The sequence below is a fragment of the Mesoplodon densirostris genome, chromosome 12 (genome assembly GCF_025265405.1).
Source record: "Mesoplodon densirostris isolate mMesDen1 chromosome 12, mMesDen1 primary haplotype, whole genome shotgun sequence".
Taxonomy (NCBI): Eukaryota; Metazoa; Chordata; class Mammalia; order Artiodactyla; family Ziphiidae; genus Mesoplodon; species Mesoplodon densirostris.
In genome coordinates, this window is record NC_082672.1 from 22,864,575 (window position 1) to 22,879,218 (window position 14,644).

General features: G+C 35.9%; 1 protein-coding gene across 5 annotated transcripts in view; it reads right to left on the reverse strand.

The window, feature by feature from the left end:
- The window catches only part of ADGRG6 (adhesion G protein-coupled receptor G6), a 138,398-nt gene that overhangs the window by 57,658 nt on the left and 66,096 nt on the right, over positions 1–14,644 (reverse strand). For 4 of the 5 annotated variants that reach the window (XM_060115355.1, XM_060115350.1, XM_060115352.1 and 1 more), the window contains 3 exons: positions 12,577–13,200; positions 4,216–4,284; positions 1,830–1,913 (listed from right to left, as the gene is read on the reverse strand). In XM_060115355.1, coding sequence (XP_059971338.1) covers positions 1,830–1,913; positions 4,216–4,284; positions 12,577–13,200 — 777 coding nt within the window. The remainder of the gene's footprint in view (positions 1–1,829; positions 1,914–4,215; positions 4,285–12,576; positions 13,201–14,644) is intronic. The other variant, XM_060115353.1, reaches the window with a different exon arrangement.

Here is a 14,644-nt window from a genome sequence, read left to right on the forward strand (position 1 = left end):
ACTCCAGTGAAGGTTATGACGCAGAGAGAGATGGACTGAACAAGGCTCTCTTCAAGAATGTCAGAAATGACATGATTGAGTGAATACAGCTCCACTCCACCAAGTCAAGGACTCTGAAGCATCATGTAAACGTTCTTGGGCAGCAGAGGATGTGCCAGTCCTAGAGGGAGAATGCCACAGAGGCTCTTTGTATGTTCATACAAAGAGTGAAATACTTAGTCAGAATTATAATATTCCCATCTACTGGCTGGGGTCCATGTGAAATATGCACTGGAAATTTCAGCTGCTGTTGCTTTCTTGGGGATTGTTGGAATTTTTGCTCCATCATAAATCTCCTTGGTGTAACTACCAGAATAACCATGAACACTTCCCTGAATCGATGTCTTTATATCCCTAATGAAATTTATATCTACGTTTCATGTAAAATATTCCATACTTCCAATTTAAATGTCCTTAAATGTACAGGAAGTTGATGTAACCCCCAGAGCCAAAAGAAAGAAATGAACTATGTGGATTTCTTTTCTCTGGGTTTTGATCCCTGGTGATATATTACAGATGTCTTGGCCTTGCAAGCTAAATGATTGGGGTTGAGAAAATTCCTTTGTTTCTTTTTTTTTAAAATTTATTTAATTAATTTATTTTTGGCTGCGTTGGGTCTTCATTGCTGCGTGCGGGCTTTCTCCAGTTGCAGCAAGCAGGGGTTACTCTTTGCTGTGGTGCGCGGGCTTCTCATTGTGGTGGCTTCTCTTGTTGCAGAGCACGGGCTCTAGGGAGGTGGGCTTCAGTAATTGTGGCACTCAGGCTCAGTAGTTTTGGCTCACGGGTTCTAGAGAGCAGGCTCTGTAGCTGTGGCGCACAGGCTTAGTTGCTCCACGACTTGTGGGATCTTCCCAGACCAGGGCTCGAAGCCGTGCCCCCTGCATTGGCAGGTGGATTCTTAACCACTGCACCACCAGGGAAGCCCGCTCCTTTGTTTCTAATACCTCATATTTGAGAATACTACTGTGTTTGAAGCAATGGTGTGGTCACCTGATTGGAATTTCTCTCTTTTAGAAGAAACTGAAATCACTTACTCTGAATTACCAAAAAGCTATGCATTGTAATTAATATAGGTAGCAGATTAAATAATAACTCAATTCACCTGGCATTTCTCCAGTTCATTCCTTATCTTATGTAACTGCTATATTTGCAATTTTCAAATAATATAAACAAAAACATGTATATATAGAGGGAAAAAACAGGAGGTATTGGCAGTTACTTTAAGTTTTGTCAGTCGAAAATTGATTTATGATTTAATTGAGATACAATCACATTCAAACCATTATTCTTCAACAAATAAAAACAGAGAGCAAAGTATTACCATATAAAAATGATTTAACTGTCACAAATGTTTGAACATAAAGTTGGCCTTAGTGAGAAATTAAATTACTAAAATTATTTAGTTTTTTGAGATTATAAAATGCTTTAAAAACTAGTTTCCTTAGAGAACAACCTGACAGAATGTGATGAATATTTTTCTTCCCAGATCTCTAGTATAATGCAAATTAATTCCTTTAAATTAATGCCTTTCTTTTAAAGCTTCTTTGAAAGAAATTTTAGCTAAAAGTGCAGAAGCGTGGCACTAGAAATGTACTCATTCCATTGGTCATTAGAATAGGGAACTCAAGGGAATCAAGTGATATTTATTTTACTAGTCTTACAAATGTATAAATGTACCAATTGATTCTAACAATAGAAACTTTGCTGGAACATTAGATATTGCCACCCTTAGAATACAATTTTTCATCAAGTCACACATACTACAAATATAAAAGATAATGATTTCTTACCATTCCTTTGTTTATCGGTTCTATTAGTAACAGGCATGTTAGTGGTGACTGTGGGTGGTGTAGTACTAGGAGAGTTTACAGTAGCTGGTGATAAAGATGAGAAAGATGTAATTTTGCAAGGAGCACATGAAAGTTAATATGGATGAGCAATCTATGGTTAATGCAAGAAAATATATAAAGGAGGAATGGAAACCATTTCTTGACACTAAACACAAGTCCCAAGGTTATAATGCATAAAATGAAGCAACGCTTTCTATGGCACATTAAGAATCTGTTCCCATGGACTTTCATGCCATATTGCATAAGAGTCTGGAACCGGCACAAAGGGAATGGAGAAAGAACATTTAGATTCTAGATCTAGGTTTGCCATCAAGAGGCTGATGACCACACAGCAAACGTCTAAACCTTATACAGAACTCAGTCTGCTAAGTTTGTAAAAAGAAAGGTTAGAGAAGGAAGTCTGTACAGCACCTGTCAGCTTGAAAATTATCTAAAGTCAGTCTTTCTGACATACTGAGACTAGCAAAATAAAATCTCAGGGGAAAATGCACTTCTCCTAGAGAAGGTAAATGTAAAGAAAAACAAAAGAGAATGAAATATATAGATGAAATCAATCATATAAAGATCCCAGATCTTTACTACACACTGATGGATAAAATGGATTTCATAAGGGCAAGTCATACAGGAGAGACTTTTCAAAACAGTATGTCAAGGCTATGTTTCTGATATTACTAAAACTCTCAAAGATTAAACCCTTATGTAATGTTTTAATACCTTTCCAAGAAATTCTGGAGGAACAATGTAAGTAGTAAAATAACTATACACACAATTTTCCTTTAGTTTATCTTAGGAGTATATTTGTATAAGATGTACCTTTCTATGTACAATAACCGTTTGTTACGTATTTCTCTTAATTAGAAAAAAATTACCTAAATTTAAAACATTTCAGTGATTATAAAAAGAATTACCTCCAAAGCCTCTTTAGAAAATACTGAATTCCTTATTCAAAATGTGTATTCTTAACTAAAATAATTTTCCATTCCAAAGTAATATATAACACTTAAGAATGGGGATTCTAAAAAAAAAAAAAAAAAAAAAAAAAAAAAGAATGGGGATTCTTTTTGAAAGTCTTTTATATTTTTAAATTATGAACAGTTATATTTATTTAATGCGAAATACATCAATGAATATGAAAATGCGTTTTGGTCATTTAGGACATAGGGGGAAAGAAAGCTGGGCATCTAGTCCTTTGACCCAAGGAATCATTCCTACCTCAGATTAAAAGAAAAAAACAAAATAAAACTTAAAAAAAATCTTCACACCTTGAATTAAGCAAAACTAAGGCTTTTTTCTATTTCATATAACTATTTTAAAACTACACTGAGTTCATGGAAAGAAGCTACTTAATGACTTTATTTTCTTAGGTTATTCATCAATAATAATATCAAGAAATAATGTCTCAGAAAGGAAACAAAGATAATAATGAATTACACCCCTTCTCCCTGCCTACTCTACTCCCACACTGGAGCTACAGAAGAGAGCTTAGGTTTCTATTCCTTCAGTCTCACTTCTAACCCCCATCACTTTCATGTAATGATCCTCTTAATAAAAGATCCCGCTTTACAAGAGGCATGGTCATGATTCTTAATGTGGCACATAGAAATGCTACTTCAAAAAGAAGTATATAATAGAATAAATGGATGAAAATGGGTCATGGGTAATTAGAAGAAGCGTGATAAAATTAAAGTAAAATATATTATTATTTTAAAATCTATGCGACTATGTATTATTTAGCATGCAACCATTCAGTACATAATATATATACTGACCATAGTATAGTCATTATGCATTATAATAATTAATAAAAGTACATTCATATTAGTTCAAACTATTTTTATCTTACATACATTCAAACTATTCATACATTCAAACTTATCATACATTCAAACTATTTTCATCTTAATATTGAAGTTACATTGCACATCATAAATTGCCTCATGGCCTTGTCTTAACTAACTATTCAACTTAATTTTTCCCCTTGTTTTTTAAACATGAATACTTTTTCAAAATATTGTATGGCTATATTATATGGACAATATTCTTGAGACCAAATCGAGAGAAAAAATGAAGTCAACCTTTCCTAATAGCATATAATCATTCCCATTTTAAAAACTCAGTGCTTTATGGAAATGTGGTCATACAGTGTGTGAATGCATTCCGTCTCTACACTGCACACCCACACAACTAAAACACATCCAGAAATTCTTCTGGTTTGCTGGTTTCTGGCTTCTCAAGTGAAAAGATAAAATTCAAAACAATGACAACTACATTTTCCAAAATAGCAAGTAGGAAACAGAGGCTCCAGAGGACGATGTTGACTCCCTACCTTGGCAAAGGGTCCCCAGATCTGCACAGTTGGCTAGTTCTGCAGCCGGGAGCGGGATCAGGTAGGAACCTCGATCAATACAGAAAGATTGTACAAATTTGACTTATGATTTAATTATAGTTCCCCTCCCCAAAAATCATGAATCATCTGGTTGGTGTAATAGGAGCAACCCTGGAAGAGTCTACCAGTAATATTCCAACATCAAGAAAGTCTCTAAAGATCTTTTTGTATCAATTTCCACAAATGTAAGATCAAGCTACTGAAATCTCCCTCAAAATCTTTAACTCAATCTACTGGCCCCATGCACACATGAAAGGAAAATAAGTGTGAATAAAAAGTTCAGGACCTTTTCGCATAATAAATTATAAGGCTTTGGTGGAAATTCATACAAATGAAATAATAAGAACATCAAAGATAAGTTTCAAAAGTGAACTTGGATATTACTAACACTCATAAAATGCAAGTTTTTGGTTCACAGACACTAACACATGCTAGCTGCAATTCCAGAAATAAGTTTCCGTGACTGGAAACTTATTGGTCTCTGTGTCTTTTTATTTCAAGCTTTGCCTGACTCATCCTCAGCAGGAAACAAATTTTGAGCTAATTTTCTAGTAGGAGTAGTGGATTTTTCTCTGTTGCACTAAATCTCCCTCTGGCTATTAATAGACTTTTACCAACAGGTTGAGGCTGAGGAAGATAGGCTAACCTTATTGCAAAGCATATTGTACTATGAATAAAGACAGAAGAATAAATACAAATATATATATATGCACATACATACACACATATATTTAATTTTCAAAGAACATTTCTATAATAGTGACTACATTCTAATGTTTAAACATTTTCCAAACTTTCCTGTGGGAATGGTACATGAAGGCAGAGCAGGTACATGAGGCAACAAAAGATGTCTAATTAGGTTAATTGTGTGCATAATTAGAAAGCATCCTAGCAATTTAGCAGCATCTCAGGAGTCGTGGTTTCTTCATTCTTGATTGCCTCAGGCAGCTGGTCCAAGGAAGGAATCATGTTATCTCAGAAAGACTCAACCCTGCGGCCTCCAGCAGGTCTGCCATGTTAACTGGCAAGAAGATCTCATCACAGACTTTTACATGTTCATCCAATAAACATTCACTCACTGTTTAAAGTGTGTGAGACAGGGAGGCTTTAAAACAATGCCTCTGCTCTCAGAGAGGCATGAATGGGAGGTGGCTTCACAGTTCTCTGAGTGATATGGATGCACAGTGGCCAAAAGGAAGATGTGACCAGCAGTTTGGTGAGAAGGGTGAATAGGAAATCCATTACAAAGATTCACCGGAGATATGAGGGGTCACTATACTGATCAGGGGAGAAGAGACTACAGATGGTTATTACCAGCAGACAGAATTACTGAAACATATACCAAGAAGGCAGTGAAATGGTCTGGGAACCCAGATGGCATGGCATTATGGAACAGGACATTTATAGCAAATTGGTAGGAATGATCAGATATATAAGTAATGGACAGCTTGTGGAGGGCTTTGTAGAATGTAGGCAGTATGAGTCCCTGGACTTTGTGTCTTTCTTCCAATGGCATATCCCACGCACATAGTAGGTGGGTCCTCTGAATAGATTATTGAATGCAATATGAATGACTGCGAACATTTTTAACTCTTTCTTGAAGTAAATGGGAAAAAAAATGAAAGGGAGCTTGGTGAGAAAATTGACATAATTTAAAAACAATCACATTTGAGGCTCCATAACTAACTAAAAGACAGGCAATATAAGAAGCATGAATAATACCAATAATTCAGGCTTGATATCATAAGTACAGTGAGGATAGAAAGAGATGGATACAAGACATTTGAAGATGGAATATATAGAATTTATTGAGTGACTAACTGGAGAACAGAGAAAGAAAGGGAAGAATAGAAGAATTTTTCTGGTTTCCAACTTGAGAAATTGCTACACAATGATCTCATAAAAGGACGTAGTAAATACTGGAAGAAAAGCAAACTTAGGTGGGGTAGGCTAAATAGTACATCCAGTAATAGGAACTGAGGTACCTGTGTGACATCTGGTACACGGTGTACATGTTTTTGTAAGAGGCCTAGCCAGGAAGTACTCCACAGAAGCTATAGATGTGTCTGGGATCACCTGAGCTAGAAGATTTGATGAAACCATAGATATTCCTATATTTAAGTTTCAGATTAAAATAAAAAGAGCTATAGATTTGAGAAGACAAAAATAGCTCTTGTAGAAGGTGATTTTACAGAATTCAAGTGAACAAAGTTTCATGGAGGGTGTGGCCACCATCAAGTATACAGAAAGGTCCAGAATGATAAAGACTGAGAAGACCCTTCACTTTGCACTGGAATTTCGGCAACAGCTCTACAGAAATTCTCTTCAGTAGCGTGGGAATGATGCACTCTAGATTTCCAGTGTTTGAGAAGTGAATGCAAGAAGAGGAAGCTTGGCTACGAAAGGAAGCAGAGATGGGCGTGGGGGGCAGGGGGGGACGGTGGTGTGTGTTTCCGATTAAAAACTTAATCTGTGTAGTATGGAGAAAGAGCACGTGAGGAGGTAGAAGTTGAAGCCAGCTTAGAATTTGATCTTGAATGTTTTCTGCCCATTATTCCTTCCCATCATGTCCCCTTCTTGCATGACCTTACTTCTCCTTTAGGTATTTATATTTTAGTAAGGATCTTCTGAAAACTAAAAAGCTTTTAAAACTCAGAATGACTGAGGAGATCTCAGCCACTATAACATGCAAGAGAGGAGACCCTTGGACTGAGTTTTTGTGCTTCTCAAATTTCACACAATGTTGGCAGACAAAGGCTCCTAAGGCCACTTCCGGCACTGATACAATATCTCTGGAAGACAAAGGGAGATAAGGGGACAGCATTGTGGGAAAGCAAGTTTTCAGGCTAACTACATTTCCACTGCAGATATCAAAGAACTGAGAGGTGGAAATAAGGAGAGAAAATCAGGAGAGTTAGGATTTAGAGTAAGATATTTAACAATTTTCTTTAACATTTCATCAGTTTCTTTGTATGGTAGCAAGTCTAAATTTCATCATGTGACATGCTTGTTATGGAAAATTGTAACATTTACTTCTCGGTATTAAACTATCAGTTGTTCCTTCTTGGGTACTTTTAGTTTAGCAAATTGACATTGCTTTATAAATACTTTATGAACACCATTTTATGATGATTCAGTATAGCAACAGAAATTAAATTTGAAGCATGTTTCAGTGAAAACAGTTTGAATACAAGTGACAAATTTAATTAAATTTGTCCTTTAATTAAACCTTTCTAATTAGAAAGGTCTGGAATATTGATAAATGAAATCTTACATTACAAATATACCAAATTACATAAACAAATACATAAAATATTAAAAATGTGCACAAACTTTTTACTTGTACCCAGTTCCATTTTCAGCATATCTGCATAGAAAAGTCACTCTCCCAGTCAATTTTTCTAGGTGGACAGATTTACAAACCAGAAGATTGTTAAGGAAAACGAGACAATTCTTTGTCTTGGCTATTAATATATTTATCATTAAGGAACTTTTTTCAGAATGTGACCTATGTATATTCACTGATATTTGTGGATACCAAATATTTAAAGGTATTTAAGGTTTAAAGGTATTCACTTAATGTTAACTGCAAAATTTAAAGCCAAATTTCCTTAAAAAAAAGTAATCTCTGAGAAAGGGCAGTTGATGAAAAGCTGTAAAGCTGTTAATCTTTCTTCTCTATCTTTTGTTCTTCCAAAATCTTGCTACTGAAAGGAGTCAATATTTACACAAGTTGTAGTGAAAAAAGACTGAGTAGCCAATAACCCATCTCACACCCAACTTAATGACAATCCAAATAACAGTTGACAGTGCTAAACTTTCATGTGAGTTGCACTAATAAGACAAATAATAATCCCTTTCAACTCCTTCTTTGCAGCTGTTACTAAATTGAATTTGTTTTTTTTCATAAATATATTTAAAATAAAATTATTTTTGGATGCCATTTATGCTCATAAAGAGTTTGGGTATCTTCAAAGAATAACATCCTTTGTAAAGATAAGTGATTTCATCTTTATTATTTAAAAAAATTCAGTCATCTAAAAATGTTACACTTAGTAATTTGTTAGGAATGAAAGGAAGGAGCCAATGGTGAATCAGAGTTTTATGGCTGTGAGGGACAAAACTGTAATAATTGAAAATGAAAGGGTAGAAATCCAGGAGTTGATGAAGCCTTGGAAATTAAGTATAAAATTTCAGAGAGGAAAACAACAGTCGGTCCAAATCCAAAAATTTCTAGAAAAGAATTAACATCAAACTTGGGTACTTGTGAACCGTGTCTTATCTCTACATCCACGGTGGTTGATAAATGGAAGTGATTAGTAAATGCTTGTTAAATAAATGTAATTTGTTTGAACTTAGACTCTTCATTGAGTTACACAGTAGCACTCAGGAAAGAGCAGTCATCAGTAAAATAAATATAACTGGTATAGAAGACACTATCTGTACTTTGTGAAAATTGATGGACATTAGCCAGTATCTAAACTTGAATCATAATACAGGCAAATACTTGCACTTATGATTAAAGAGTCCGTTAGGGAAACTGTCTATCCACGGAGGTTATAAAACTCAGTATTGTTTAATAAAATTGTCCTAAGAAAAAGAATGATGACATAAAATGAAAAGGAATTGCTGCTAAATAAAGCATTTCTTTCTGAAAAGGACTGACAAGATTAACCATGATTAAAAAAAAAGTGCTGGAAATTTCCTAATTAACGTATATTCCCTAACTATACTTAGAACAGCATAGGAAAACAAAAGTCCAATTATGAAATTACTAAAACATTTATTAATAAAATATTGATTTTACTAAGGTTAGGATATTTAATATTTGAAACTAATGACAGGATGCTTTAATGTTGAATGCAGTCAGTTCTGTTCTACCATCCTATTTTCATATTAAAATTTACTTAGCAATAGACCTTTGGAAAATCTATTCATTTTCTATCACAAGTTGACTCTGGAATGAAAGCTCATATTTAACAGACATTGTCAAGCCAATGGAATGTTAGGCATGAAATTCTATTTTCTCATTGGCTACTGTACTGATCATTAGTTTTGGGAAATTACCATAAACAGTAAGCCACAGTGTTCTGGAAAAAAGGAAAGGTTAAAATGTTAATAGAGCATACTTTTTTTCACTTATTCAAGTTTTGCTTAGCTAACAAGCTTAGATATAATCTCTGATACAGGTATTTCCTGTCAGTTAATAAGTGACTTGGGTTCTTCAACTCCCAAAGCTTATGATTAAGCAGCAGGAAACTCCCTCTCCCGTTATTAGTCCTGATACACAGTCCAGGATATCTGACTGTACGGAATGGGGGTGTTTAGCGTCATTGTGGAATGTCAAGAAGATGACCATAAAAGTTAAAGGAACTCAGACACTGACTCTGTAAACTTGTGCTACTCTTTTGATTGAAGTCATTTTGAAAACTTACCAATGGCTGAGCTCCATGAGCACATATCTGATGCTTTCCAGTAATCGTAAGGCTTGGAAAGGAGCTTTAAAGACCGTGTTAAAGAAAATATGAGGACTCCCAAGTATAACCCCTGGGCACGGGGACAGGAGACGAGAATTTTAGCCCACCAACTGCCTCGGCCACTTATGTTTTCTAAGCTTCAGTTTCCTGCCCTTTATAAAGTGAAAGGTGTGGCCTAAATTGGGATTCTCAAACATGAGTGCCTACCCAGGCCACTGGCTGGCATGAGGAGAGTATGGAGGGTGCTAAGGGCCGAGGCAACCTGGAAAGCCCCTTCAAAGGGGGTGGTCACCACTTAACTTAAGCTGCATTGCTCAGGCAGAAACACTAGACTAGTGTTCATTTTTTGTTTATCAGAGAATCCAAACATTCATTTTTATGTGAAATCAAATTTTTTAATGTTGGAAATAAATCATTATTTAAAAGCATTGCGTGGGACAAATGTAAATAAATGAAAACAAAGCAGTGCTGCCACCACCACCTATGTCTAAGGGCTAAATTAGCCCCCGAGGGACTGGTCTATTATCTCTGTCCCAGAAGATCTAGCAGGTCTTTTCCAGTATTGTCCAAAGTGTGTGCTTCAGAAAACTAGACCCTTTGATTTTTTTGGTCTAGTTTCAGGGGTTGGCAGATTTTCTCTTAAAGAGCCAGACAGTAAATGTTTTAGGATGGTGGGCCATGTCATCTCTCACAGTCAACTCTGCAGTTGTTAACACAGAGGCAGCCACAGGCAATATAAAACCTCATGCACATGCCTGTGTTCCAATAAAACTTTATTTACAAAAACATCCTAGTTTGCCAACCCCGGGTCTAGAGGATTCCTTAAAATAAGTTTAGGAATTCTTGTATACTACAGTCCTCACATTTTATTATATTAAGGTATCAAAGAAGCACTGCAGGAAAGAAACCTTATTTTGTTTAATAAAAATACCATGCTAATACCTGGGAAAGCTAGTGTTTTGGCCAGCAGTGCTTTTTGGCCAGAAGAGACAGCTCTTGGACCTTTGTACTCCTCATCTGGGCAAGAAGTGACTCACCTACTCTAGCACTACATCTCGTCTTCTAGGCCTGCCTATTCTGAAAGACAGTCTAAGAGAACACAGTTCTAAAACTGAACTTTCTGACTTCAATTCCTGGCTTGGCCACTTATTAATTAAATGACCTTGGATAAGTTACTTAATCTCTTTGTGCCTCAATTACCCATCTGCAAAATGGGATTAATAATAAAACTCACATCATGCAAAATGGGGTTAATAGCAAAACTTACATCATGGGATCTATGTTGTAGGAAATAAGTTACCATGCATAAAGCACTTAAAACAGTACCTAGTACACAATATATATTCAATTTAAGTATAATTTAAGTATTTTGCAACTATTAATATGACTAGCCTAATCCTTTTTTCTTTTGGCTGTCATAGTCCTCAAATATTGACCCATAGGAAGGCAAATATTAAATAGTCTATATTATGAGTTTTTAATAATGGCCAAGGATATGATGAAAACAGGTCCCTAGACTAAAGATAATCACCCTGAACGTAGGAAGTCCACCACTGCCCTCTCCTCGCTGCTCACCATGCCACACCAAACACACACACTTGATTTTCTCAGTTTCCTTGCTGAGTGAAAGACTTCTTGGGAGTCCCTGAAGGTCGTTCTCTGTAGCTAATCTCGGAATGAGAGGATGCTGGGAACACCACGAACTCTTACAAAGTTCCAGGGTCTCCTGGAACAGGTTGTGGTTTACCCTCTTTCCAACAGCCCACAAGGAAATACCTCTCAAAAGACATCACATAACTGCCTCCCACCATCTGCAGGAGAACCAGGGACCACACGGAGAGATGGGTGGCCCACAGAGGGGTAGGTGACAGGAGCCCCCCAGGCTGGAAGGGCAAACGCAGGTCAGGGAAACAGGGCAGGTGACCTCAGGTCTTCACAGTGGGTCCTACTTTGTTGAAAGTATTAGGAATGAAGCTCTGATAGAATTCCCTCCAAAGTCACATACAAATGACTTTTTTGAATATTAGGCCCCTTCTTTCCCTCCTTTATTGATAGTTATCTCTGTGACTAAAAAAATATATATTATTAACACCTTAGATTTAGTCATATGACATTCAAAATTGATAATGAAATTTATACTTTTTATATTTGACTCAGTCCTACAGTAAAATAAGGACTTCCAGAATTGACTTATGTACACAGAGAATAAGTGATAGAAGTTTATTTTCATATAATTTTTGTAACATAGAATTATTTCCCTAAATATTTTGCAGTTAGCTACTCAGAATAATATCACATTTAAAGTCTCCCAAAGAGCAACCAAAAAGACGAGTATTTTTAACAAACAACAAATGCTCATTTTCAAATAAATGGAGAAAACAGGTAAAGAAAATTGATAATTCCTGATTATCAAGATTTTCCATAAAATGGACAATCTTTAATATTGGCTAAACAAATACCATTCTTTTAGGTGGTGGTTGTTTAAGTAATGCTCTGTAAATTTCATTCTAGGATGACAAAGGTCAGCTTTTCACTGTATCATCTTCACGATTAAAAACAGTAACTTATTAATTTCTTTTGTTTTAGTCCTGGGGTTAACATTTCTATATGAGACACAATAATTATACACAATTGTTTATATTAGGTATAAACCATGTGATATTTTATGATACAGGAAAAACTTAAAAATGGTAGGACTAAAGCTTTGATTGAATATGTATGGCTGGTAATCACACACATATATGTGTGTCTATATAATTTCTTGTTGACAAACATATTCATAGAACAATGAAAAAAAAAAAGAGTGACTATGCCACAGACTTACCACAGCTGAGGTTGCTTTCAGCTTTCAGAGCTAGGGTTGGGATATTCCAAAAGTCATTTTGCCAGTCCACCACATTCCCTTTCACATTGCAGCTGAGGTTGAAGAGGATTTTGGAATTCATGGCAAAATTCCAAAGTCGAAAGTTATAGATGTCCCCTTTTAGAGAGGCAATTTCATTTTGATTGGAGCCCAGCAACAATTTCCCATTCCCAGGAATAACTTTACTAATGGTAGAATCACATGAAACTGCCCCATAGTTTCTTTTGAAATTTACACCAACGTATCCCAAAGAATTATTCCAAACGATGCAGAGCTGCTCAAAGCTTTCTGTGAAAATATCTTCCTTATCTTTTACAGGTAACACACTGTTTAGTAAGCATTTTGAGCCAGAAATAGATATAAAGTAGCCATTCTTGGTCTTTCCGAAACTGAGCAATTGTGTGAAGGATGCATCTGAGTAGGAGAAAGCTGTCCATTCGTTGTCTTCCTTGCCAATTTTGGTTGCTTCAAAGCAGAGTGTGAAAGCTCTGAGCTCTGGAATAGAGACACTTTTTGCAAGAGATACCTGGTAAGTATCTAGCATCTGGGGTAAAATGACCTTTTGATTCCTTAAGGACACGGCAACTAGGACAAAACACAGTAACAGATAAAGCCTGTTAGCGTCAGACATGGACTAATGAGATGCAAAATGTCTGATACAACCATCCCCCTCCGCACTCTCTACTAATTGGCTTTTACCCACCCTTTGTCCCACACTCTCCTCTTTCTCTGTCCACCACTCTCTTTCACCAACCCAGTACCTCATACCAATAACAATAAGAAAGCCCACCCATTGTAACTCTAATCACCGTTGACTCTCACACCTAAACCTTCCAGTTATAGCTGCCAAGGTGACAGGTTTTTTTCTTTTTTTAAATCCCTCATCTGGGGGGGGGGGAATGAAAGAACCTACTGGTTTCAAGAAAGTTCTGTCTATACATTACGATTTTCAAAACTATGTTTCTTTTCACATAATTTCTAAACATAATAGCTAATAGTTCCATTTTTCATTAACTTTCACCCTTCCCAAACATTCCTGTGCTACCCTTTCCCTTCAGACACCCCATATCCTACTTGTCTTCCCCATCACCAGGCTATTTTAGGATCAAAGGCAAAGACAATTCCACTGAGGAGAGGGAGTCGGGTAAACAAACAAACAAAAATGGCATTTTAAGCTATATTTCTTTTACATCTGGGCATGTGAGCTAGTTTCTGAGGGACAGCAAAGAGCAGTGGTTAAAGGGCAGACAGTGGAGTTCCCTGCCCAGCTCTCCCACACAGTGCCCTGTGACCCTGGACATGCCACTCTACTTTAGCTCCCTGGTCTATAAAACAAAGGGAAGGGCACCTATTATACAGGTGGGTCATAAGGACTGAATAAGTTAATACCCTCAAAGCGCTGGAGCAGTATCTGTGTCATAGTCGATATACAGCTATTACTGATTACTAATATAGATTACTATAATTATGTGCGTGACAAATTCAAAATAAAAATGCTTTAGCCTAGTCCTTCTGTGACATATGTAAAATTATTAAGTAACACAATGGATTTAGCTCTGTGCTAATATTATAGATATTGTGAAACATTATGTACTGATTTGAGAGAGAAGTAGCTCTCCCCAAAAATACTGTTCAATACTGGCTTCATATGAATACTAGTTTGAATATATTTTAATACATACCAAGAATAGCTCTGTAGTAATAACATCATTTTAATATAAATATTCTAGTCAAAAATTCATGATGGAATCTAATAGAATGATGATTTTTTTAGTCTACTTCTTATATATAAAGCAGTTTATAGGTCTACTTACCCAAAGGGATACTTATACAATATGAAACAAGTATTCTACATGCATTGTTAAAATAAGAAGGCTGGAAGGAAATATGTCCATCAACATTTTATTAGTGGTTATGGCTGGGTGGTAGATGTACAGGTAATTCTAATTTGCTTTTCTTTTTTAATTTTCAAATTTCCTACAGTATTTTATAACCTTAAAACATTATTTGAAAAATTAAAGCATGTGTG